The 10,508-nt window shown below is 33.7% G+C and overlaps 2 protein-coding genes across 2 annotated transcripts; one reads left to right on the top strand and one right to left on the bottom strand.

Moving 5' to 3' along the window:
• The first annotated feature begins 5,989 nt into the window (after window positions 1-5,989).
• On the top strand, window positions 5,990-6,901 carry LOC139003548 (olfactory receptor 4K1-like). Its single transcript, XM_070405560.1, has one exon. The coding sequence runs from the start codon at window positions 5,990-5,992 to the stop codon at window positions 6,899-6,901; it is 912 nt and encodes a 303-aa protein (XP_070261661.1).
• Window positions 6,902-8,767: 1,866 nt separating this feature from the next.
• Window positions 8,768-9,709, bottom strand: LOC139003540 (olfactory receptor 4F15-like). The gene has a single exon (XM_070405546.1). The coding sequence runs from the start codon at window positions 9,701-9,703 to the stop codon at window positions 8,768-8,770; it is 936 nt and encodes a 311-aa protein (XP_070261647.1). The 5' UTR covers window positions 9,704-9,709.
• Between the last annotated feature and the right edge of the window lie 799 nt (window positions 9,710-10,508).

The raw sequence follows: 10,508 nt of genomic DNA, 5'->3' as shown, positions 1-10,508 counted from the left end.
ACCTAATAGTACATTCTTTAAGGTAAGGAATATGTGTTGTATGTGTTTATATCTAGCAGTTCTTCTAAAACAGAGTCCTATGTCAGCTTTTCCCCTGAGCAGACTGCCAGAAGAAAGATGCAGAGCACCAGGCAGTGGTATCCCATTTTTAAAAAATCATTTTCTTTTGAAAACAGCAGGTTGAAGAAATCATAACTTTATAGATCTCTAGGTTCCACAACTGCCTGGGAAGAAGTTGAAGGTAGGGATAAAACAGAAAGTATCATTTCTTAAGTCTAAGAAGAGATCATCAAAATAGTGCTGTTGACAATGTGGGAAGAGAAGTATATTCAATACTCCATCACTTAATTCTTTTCTCCTCATTACCCTTGCACAATAATTTTTAGCTCATAGATGTCTTGACCTTATTTGAAATTATATTCATGCCACTAGCCTACTACTTTTTACACCATCAGTCTGGGAGAGGATCCAGACCAACATTCAAAAAGTCTATCTATTACCTTATTTAAAGGTTTATTTTCTCCCAATGATTACTTAACTCCAAATTGTAATTCTTATTTAGTTGGTGATCTTAGAGTAGCCCTCTCTACTATAATTCAGCATCCTGGTTTGAGACATGGATGTTTAACTATCTTTCTCAGCCAATTACTAACAATCCCTCTGACATATACATATGTAAGTCTTTTTAAGATGGTAACTCATTTTAATTTGCATATCTCAAATGATTAGTGACTTTGAACATTTTTTCATATGTCTCTTGGCCTTTTGTATGTCCACTTTGGAGAAGGGTCTATTTAGATTCTTTGCCCATTTTTTAATTGGATTGTTTGTCTTCCTTTTGTTAAGTTGTATGAATTCCTTATATACTTTGGAAGTTAACCCCTTATCAGGTGTATCATTGACAATTATGTTCTCCCAGGCAGTGGGTTCTCTTTTCACTTTGTTGATGGCTTTTCTTGCTGTGCAGAAGCGTTTTATTTTGATGTAATCTCATTTGTTTATTTTCTTTTTAGTTTCCTTTGTCCTAGGAGATGTATCTATAAACATAGTGCTATGAAATATGTCTCATATTTTACTGCCTATGGCTTCTTCTAAGATTTTTATGGTTTCATGACTTACATTTAAGTCTTTTATCCATTTTGAATTTGTCCTTATGTATGATGTCAGTTGGTGGTCTAGTTTCATTTTTTTTTTTGCATGTATCTACCCAATTTTCCCAACACTATTTATTGAAGAGACTGTCTTGACTCTATTATATGTTCTTGCCTCCTTTGTCAAATATTAATTGAACATCATGGCTTGGGTCAATTTCTGGGGTCTCTGTTCTGTTCCATTGATCTATATGCCTGTTCTTGTGGAGAGCACTTTTAAAAGGTGTCTTTACTTTTCAACAAAAAATAAGGTGTGTTTTAAATATATTTTATCTTAATTTTTTTATTTCTCTAAAGGCAGCCATTATTGTTACATGAATGTATTTAAGCATACATTTATTTTAAATAATCTGCAAGTTAAATTAACCTTCTATATGCTATATACTCAATAGCAAACAAGACTCCTCCAACTATATATGTGGATACATGCTCTTTGGAGAAGTAAATGCATGTGAATTATGTAAATGCATTGAAAGGAAATGGAAACAATAGCCACTAAAATGTGGGCAAATTATTTTTTTCAGTGAAAAGAAAGTAGTAAAAAAGGGAAAATAGAGTCAGACCATAATATTTCCTTCTCAAACCTATAAGGTGTTGGAATCTTAATAACACTGAATTTACATAATACTTTGTACAAGTATTACAAATAATAGCTAGGTTTCTATTACTGTTTTGTTATTTAGAAGAATATTAACAGTGCTGCTTTTTACTCAATGTTAAACCTAGAACATTGCTCAAGTAAATACAGAAATTTTTGAAACTTCAAAATATTTTCTACTCTCCATGAAAACCCTACAAAACCAGCAATTCAAGGCACCATTGGAGTGTATCAGTGACTGGCTCATCTCTCTCTGCTAGTCATCTCCTGCCTACTCATCCAAGTCAGCTTAATTCTGCTGGGACTAAAAATAACAACTGAGTTCTGAAATAATGTTCTTCTTGAAAAAAAGTAACTGAAGAAATATTTTTAAACTGTTTAAATTACATCATTAGAACTTACATAATTGTACTCACCAAGTCTGTCTTTGACCATAGGCACACTTTTAGGTAATACTATTAATTCAGAGAAACTCAGAAATTAAAAGGTCCCAAAAGAGCATAGCATGACTAGCTTGAAAGTTTCCTATCCCAGAGGCTACTCTCTATAGTGAATATATGCCTCACACTCCCACGATCACTGGTCACAACAGAAAATGGATTGTTTTGCTGAAATATGACTTTGCTTCAGATTCTAGTTAGAATATGAACAATGCTTTATCCATGGGAAAAAAATGTGGTGAATTATGGTGTCTCTCGGGTAAGAAAATATAATTTATACTCTGTACATTTCTGAATTTCTCCCTTAATTACTTTCCCCTGTCACACTGAAAACAACTTCAAAATGTTTTAATACCATATATCCATACATATTAATTGGGATGGAAGTTGTGCATACATTGCTTCATAGATACCAGAAATATCAAATGTTTTTTGTTTCTCTCAGCTACATCCTGGTACTTCTGGACTTCCTATAGCATCAAAAGATATGTCTTCTATACAGTCACATAGTGCCTTCAATGCCCTGGTTGAGGAAGTTTTCATGTTCTCACAGCACCACAATCATCAGGTTCCACAATTTTCATGGGTTAAGTAAATCTTCCAGGCATTGATATGTACTATAATTAATAGAAATTTCCAACATGGAGAAAACTGATTATTAATGATTTAGCTCAGAAAGAAGCCTAATAGAAAACATGGAGGAAAATATCTCAAAAGCTATTAAAAGTCAATAGTTACCATGGAAATGGAATGAATGCTCTTGGAACAGCAGGAGATATAGAATGCTATCACAGAAGGAGAAGGACTAAAGTCAGAGAACACTGGGTGTGCGTCCCTGTCATGCTATCTCTTACCCCTGAGACTTCTAACAGGTTGCACTGAGAGTCAACCTCAGAATAGTTAGACATATTTCATAGGGTTATTGTAAAGATTAATTTAGACAATATAAGTGAAAGTTCTAGCACATAGGATGCATTCAGAGAGAGACAGAGAAACACACAGAGAGATAGAGAGACTTAGTTTTGACATGATCCTGAAATTAGCAGCTCCAAAAGAAAAATTTTTCACATTTTTTTTCTTTTTTTCTTTTCTTAAGTTTTGATTCTCTTAAGTGAGTTCTGCTTTCAAGACTTTTGATTCTACACATACTCTTGGAAACTGGAGATTTATCTCTCCCACCTAGAACATGCTTGAAAATTTATTATAATGGTATTATTAATATGGATATTAACATAATTATTTTAGCAGTAATATTTTACTTTAGTAACTCAACTAAAACAATATTAACAATTTTTAAAGCCAGTATTAGGTAAAAAAGAAGCCATAGACTTTTACTTCTTTGATATAACCTACAGCACCTTGGGTCTTTTTCCTTTTCTTTTTCTTTTTCTTTTTTTCTTTTTTTTTTTTTTTTCATCTAAAGAGCCCAGAAGTGATGAGTGTGCAGTAAGAAAATATTCTATAAATTCTTGTTGGCCATATTTGAACAAATTAAAAGCCTCTTGTACACTTAGCACTTTCTAATTTTGTTTTTATTTCATCCTTGATATCTGATAATGCTAATGAATTTTAAAAAACACAACATCAATAAAAATTGCAATTATAGACAACAGTGAGGGTAAGTCCAGACTAAATTAGAGGAAATCCTGAAGTAATTAGTGCCAAGAATAATAAAAGAATTATTATAGATACAGAGAATATATTTCATACAACTATTGGCTATTTATATTTCTTCTTATGTCAATGCTTTTTCATAGAACATTAATTCTTAAGGAGCGTCTTTATTTTTTCTTGACTCATAGAAATCATATTTCTTCTCAACAAACTAAACTCTTCTCTAAACCAACACTCTTTCCTAATTCTAATAGGTCCTCTGTTAACTGTGTTTGGCCATTTACCTTTTGTTGATATTGTTTTTCCAGCAGTAAAATGAGTATGATTGTTACTGTGAGTGATTAAAAATGTTTTGTATAGCTCTGAGTTATATAGAAAAAAAATTTAAAACTATATAGCTGTTCCCAACTTTATAGAGGGCTAGGAACACCAGTTGTCAAGAACTTAGTAATGGCTGTTAGAGATAATTGATCTATTACGGCAAAGACTGAGATCCAAATATTTGTAAAAGAGGTAGGAGTAGGAGGAGGAGAAAAGAGGAGAAGAAAAATTGGGAGGAGAGAGAAAAAAGTTTAAAAGAGAAATATATAGATCTACTTTCCAGCTTAATAGGAATTTTAGATTTTTTTAAAGTAATTTAAATAGCAAAAATAACTCTTTTAGAGACAAACTTAAACTTTCTCTAACTTGTGATAAGAACTCTAATTAATTTGTGTATGTAATTTACTCAGCCAAAGATTGTTTGGGAGAACATATACTTCAAAAATCATGATAAAGCATATGATACTGAATGAAAATGGCTTCCTATGGACAGGCTGGAAATGGAAGAAATTACCTCACTCTAAAATTGTAGCCAGAGCCTCAGGACCCAAGGACCCTCTCATGTGTAACACAAAAAAATAGTTCGCTCAAGGACAGTGACACAGTCTCTCTCCCAGTGTTCATCACAGCTTTTGGATCATTTTAGACATTGCAGAGAATTCCAGATTTTAGTTTCTCAGAAGCTATCTTGTTTCAAATAAAAAACTTAACACCAGATTCTGTGTTCTGTAGTCCTTGATAATGTCTAGCAAAATAGGCTTTCAAACATATTTTAGAGTTCGATATTCAAGACTCAACTTCAGGACTCAGCTGTGGCGGAGGTATACTTCAGGCTTTGAGTAATTTCTTGCAGGTTACAAAAGCTTTGAGTTTTATGAACAGAGAGTATTTCTTCCAGATGCTATTGATTTATCCTTTCTCTATGCCTAGAACATTCATTCTTTCACCTTCTCCTTGATTTATCTGCTCTTCTACTTAGTTAACTGTGAAAAAGTTTTGTCTCTTTGACAAGACTAGTATTAATATCTTTTTTAACGGATTGATTCATGTATTTAAGCATTAATAACAAATCATTAACCTTCAGTCATGTGCTATTATTTTAATTTTTCAAATTTACATATAAAAAATATTTTTCCACCATATATCCACTACACAAAATGCCATTTTAAAAAGAAGTTATTTTATCTCAGATCCACAGTATTGAATTGATTATAATCCTTGATTCAGAACATATTCTCACCATTTTTCCATGCCCATTTTGTATTTGTCTATTTACTAAAAAAAATTATACCTATGAAAACATGACCTAATACAAGAGCTAAACAATTGATAATAACATACAACTGCTATGTGTTCATCCTCATGCTGACCCTCAGCTTTCCCACACTTGAGGTTACTTACATTTTAGCATCTTCTCTTTTCGTACATAGTTTTATCATTTATACAGTTCCTGCAAAGTATAGTTATTTTTCTATTGCTTTTTACCTTATTAAAATGATGCTGAATGTATCTGCTTTGGATTTCTTCCCCTTTATTATTATATCTTACTAAGATATAACTATAGCAGTATATATAGCTGTATTTTATTTGTCACAATAATATTGCATTGTCCAGCCTACGGGTATTATTATAAATTTCTCCTTATATACATTAGCAAGAGTTTATCTTGGGTATTTAAATGGAATGAAATGGCTAGGTCGTAGAATGTGTGAATGTTGAAGTATATAAGTCCCAAAGTGATTATATCAGCATACCCTCCTATTAATAATGTATAAAAGATCCTCTTCTCCTGATTCACATACTGTTTACTCAAAAGTTGAATTTCATGTTTTTTCTTCAGATGAATTTCAAACAAACTGTACTAAATGGAAGAAGTTAACCAGTCTGTGGTGTCAGAGTTTATTATCCTTGGGCTATGTAACTCATGGGAGCTCCAGGCCTTCCTCCTAGTGATATTTTCTTCACTTTATTTGATCACCATTTTAGGCAACATCTTCATTATGCTCCTAATTATCACTGACCGTCATCTGCACTCCCCTATGTATTTCCTGTTAGCCAATCTTTCATTCATTGATTTCTGCCTTTCCTCAGTCACCACCCCTAAAATGATCACAGACTTTCTCAAGGAAAACAAGACCATCTCCTTTGGAGGCTGCATGTGTCAGATTTTCTTTGGACATTTCTTTGGAGGGGGTGAGATGGTGCTGCTTGTGTCAATGGCCTACGACCGTTATGTGGCCATCTGTAAGCCACTTCATTACTCCAGCAACATGAACAGACGCATGTGCATTCTGTTAGTGATGACGTCATGGATCGTTGGCTTTGTGCATTCAATAAGCCAACTAGCTATGATTATAAAGCTCCCCTTCTGTGGACCCAGGGAATTGGATAGCTTTTTTTGTGATATTCCATTGGTAATAAAGCTAGCCTGCATGGATACCTATGTTCTAGAAATGTTGATAAATGCTGACAGTGGGGTACTGGCAACCATCTGCTTCACACTGTTGCTGATATCTTACACTTATATTCTGTTTACTGTCTGCCTTCACGCTAAGGATGGAGCATCCAAGGCTCTCTCCACCTGTACTGCCCATATCACAGTGGTGGTGCTGTTCTTTGGGCCTTGCATCTTCATCTATCTGTGGCCACTCAGCATCACCTGGGTGGACAAGTTTCTTGCTGTATTTTATGCGGTCATTACACCTCTCCTAAATCCAGCTATTTACACTCTAAGAAACAAGGAGATTAAAAATGCCATCCAGAGACTACGATGCTAGCATGTGGATTTCTGTGATATTTCAGGGTCTTACATTAGCAGAATGTCCACTGTAAGCTCCCTAAATTAGCCTCCCTTGTCTTGTTATGTGGGACTGGGAAACATTCCCCAATTCATACATGAAAATCGGATGTATCTCCAGATGTAAGTTTTACATCAGTTCTCTTATAGTCCACAATCATTTATTGATCATTGAATGCAAAATGATTTGGGAAATTTGGCTAGTCTTTATAAATATGATTTTGGTTGTGCTCAAGGATAAATTGAAGTTAACAACAATGTTAATGTTACTTATTACTGTTGGTGTTGCTACTTCAACACCCACCACATTATCTTGAAATTCTTTATTATGCTAAGCATTTTCTTGAGCAAGGAATTTCACATAGATCTTCTCTAAATTTTTGTCAATATGTCAATGCATTGAATATTGCTATCTTTATTCTTTAATGGATAAATTTGTTTCTCAATTAGTTAACATTTTAACTACCTATCTATCTGAAAAGATGGTATAAAGGTAATCATTATTCATTTTACATCACATTCAGAAAAAAATTGAATTATAACTATCATCTGTAGAGAATGCTGTTCCCTCAACTTCATGTTTTAGTAATTTGTGAAAATTATGTAATTGTCTATGGAAGATATACATTAAATAGAATGATGGGTATACTAACAACCTTTAAGTATTTTGCTACTTTTCTTTCTATTTATAAATGGATGAAAGGGTTTAATATCTATACCAATAAAATCAGGGGAAAAGTGTTATAAAAGTTAGAATAAACTATTTGTTTAAGTCATTGTAGTGTTCAGGTGGCCTGTAAGCAACTAGATTATATACAATATTTGTGAATTGTTCATTACTATATATTACAAAATTTTTAAGAATTCTTCCTACACCTTGCCTCAAAAAGAAATACATGTTTATATCCCCTCATTTGAAATTCATGGAGCCAGATGTATTTAAAATTTCATATTACCTTTTAGAGATAACATGGTCCTGCTAACTTAGATAGAGTCTGAGGCATAGACCCTTAAATAAAACAATCACTATTTCTGCATATGTGTGTATAAACACACACACACACACACACACACACACACACACACACACGGTGTCCCCAAAAATTTATGCACACTTTAACAGCTGACAGCTCAATTTTGAGAAAAAGAAATTATTTTAATAAATACTGCCTTTCTAATTACTCAAAGTGTATGTATACCTTTTCTGCAGACACCCTATATTTATCTGTTCTGATTTTTAAATTTTCCTAATTTCTGTACATCAGTTTAGATAATACCTATTGACTTGTCTGAATCTATTGATCCTTTCTTCTGCTGTGTCCAGTCTGTTTTTTAAGCTTACTTGAATTCATAATTTCATATGTTTCCTTTTCAGTTATAAAATATCACTTGGTCCTTTCTTAAAACCTCTCTCACACATTTTTTATGTTTCAAAAAAATATATAAATTTTATTATTCATATCCTGGATTTGATTCAGAGGAAAGTTGCACATTTCATAGTTTCCTCAAAAGTTTGAGTATATTAGCTGTAAGTTAATTCACTTGAATCCAGGAAGGCTGATGTCTGAGGTCATACTTTCAGCAGATTCTAAGTCTGTAATCTATGCTTTTTCATTAACTTCCCATAAACACTTTCTGGGACTTTAATTCAGTTGCCAAACAAGTTGTTTAAAAAACAGATGTTGTGATAATTGAATGTAACCCCATCATAAATTATCTATTGTAAATATTACAGAGTGGTGCCTTTGGAAAAAAAATAGCCCCAAATTTTGTATAGTTATTTAAGCATTTGTATTACTTGAAGTTGCTTGAAAATTTACAAAGTAATTTATGGCGTATGAGTTATTTAGATCTTCCTCAAACTCAGGAGTTGACTAATTAGTCTCCTCATTGCCATCTTCATATCCTTGTTCCTCAATGTATAGATAATAGGATTCAGAATGGGTGTAATCAGAAAGTCCAAAACAGGAAGAAACTTATTCACTGCCGCTGTGGGCAATGGCCATATGTAAACAAAGATGCATGGTCCAAAGAACAAAACCACCACAGTGATATGAGCTGAGAGAGTAGAAAGGGCCTTAGACAAACCACCTAAAGAGTGTTTCCATACAGTGACCAGGATGAAGATATAGGAGATAATCAACAAGAATAAAGTGGCCAAGGAAATAAACCCAGTGTTGGCAGTAACGATAGATTCCATTCTGTAGGTGTCTGTGCAAGCAAGTTTGATAAACCAAGGAAGGTCACAGTAAAAGCTATCTATCTCATTAGGACCACAAAAAGGCAAATGAACAACAAAAGCTATCTGGACCCCTGAGTGAATGAGGCCTATAACCCAAGCACCAGAAACAAACAAAATGCACATTTGTGGGCTCATGACAGCCAGGTAGTGGAGGGGCTTACATATGGCCACATATCTATCAAAGGCCATGGCAATGAGCAGCACCATCTCAGATCCCCCCAGGGTGTGAAGGACAAACATCTGGATGACACATCCCTGGAAGGTTATGGTTTTGTGCCCAGAGTATAAATCAGATATCATCTTAGGAACTGCTAAAGTTGAAAGACAGAAATCAATCAATGAGAGGTTGGCTAAAAAGAAGTACATGGGGGAATGTAAATGACAGTCGAAAGTCACTGTAAGCACAACAAGAAGGTTTCCTAGAACAATTGTTACATAAAACACTGTAGAGAAGGCCAGGAGGAAATGCTGTACTGGTTTGTAGGTAGAAAGTCCCAGGAACACAAATTGAGACACTTCAGAATAATTTGCTTTATTCATTGACTTTGTGTTACCTGAAAAACAAATAGAAATAATTATAAAAGAATGCACCGGAGATATTGAAAGAAGAGGTGTTACTGGGTTTTAAATTCTGATATTAAAGAGAAATCTTCACTACCCATCACAAAAATCCTTTGAAAAGTCATACAATAGTTTATTAATTAACCATGTATTCACTGAGCAACTACCAGGAAGGCCTTCTAGATGCTTGCATTGTGCCACATTCTAGAATAAAACAAACACCCTATCTTTCTGTAGTTTGTGGTCTAGTTGTGAAGCTAGACATTAAATAACTAATTGTATGATTAGATGATAATAATAACTTCAAGTAATGCAAATGATTAAATAATTATATAAAATTTGGGGGGGTTTTCTAAAGGCACCACTTTATAATATTTAGAATAGATAATTTATTATGAGGTTACATTCAATTATCACAGTACAGTGGGGCCTTGACTTACGAGTGTCCAGACTAACGAGTTTTTTGAGATACCAGCTGTCTTTCGGCCGATTTTTTGCTTTGAGTTGATAGAGTAATTTGAGTTAACGAGCTCCTTAATGAGATCCTTAACAAGCTCGGTCTCGGAATGAATTAAACTCGTAAGTCAAGGCCCCACTGTATCTCTTTTATAAACAAGTTGTCTAGCAAATGAATTAAAGTCCCAGAACTTATTTGGGACTAACTTAAAGGTAGCAACTTATTTGAAAACAAAAAACAAAAAAAAACACAAAGGGCTATGCAAACTATAAGAAGTTAAATAAGTGAAGAAGGATAGGAAGAGTGATCTCTCCAGGGGAAAGGCCA

Source organism: Myotis yumanensis, unplaced genomic scaffold, assembly GCF_028538775.1.
Source record: "Myotis yumanensis isolate MYYU_CA2020_CCGP unplaced genomic scaffold, mMyoYum1.0.hap1 SCAF_1, whole genome shotgun sequence".
In the NCBI taxonomy this organism is placed as follows: domain Eukaryota; kingdom Metazoa; phylum Chordata; class Mammalia; order Chiroptera; family Vespertilionidae; genus Myotis; species Myotis yumanensis.
This window is presented reverse-complemented; position numbering and strand designations above follow the sequence as displayed.

Excerpts from the sequence above, each read along its gene's own strand:
- LOC139003540 (XM_070405546.1), bottom strand. The coding sequence starts at position 9,703 with ATGAATAAAGCAAATTATTCTGAAGTGTCTCAATTTGTGTTCCTGGGA.
- LOC139003548 (XM_070405560.1), top strand. The coding sequence starts at position 5,990 with ATGGAAGAAGTTAACCAGTCTGTGGTGTCAGAGTTTATTATCCTTGGG.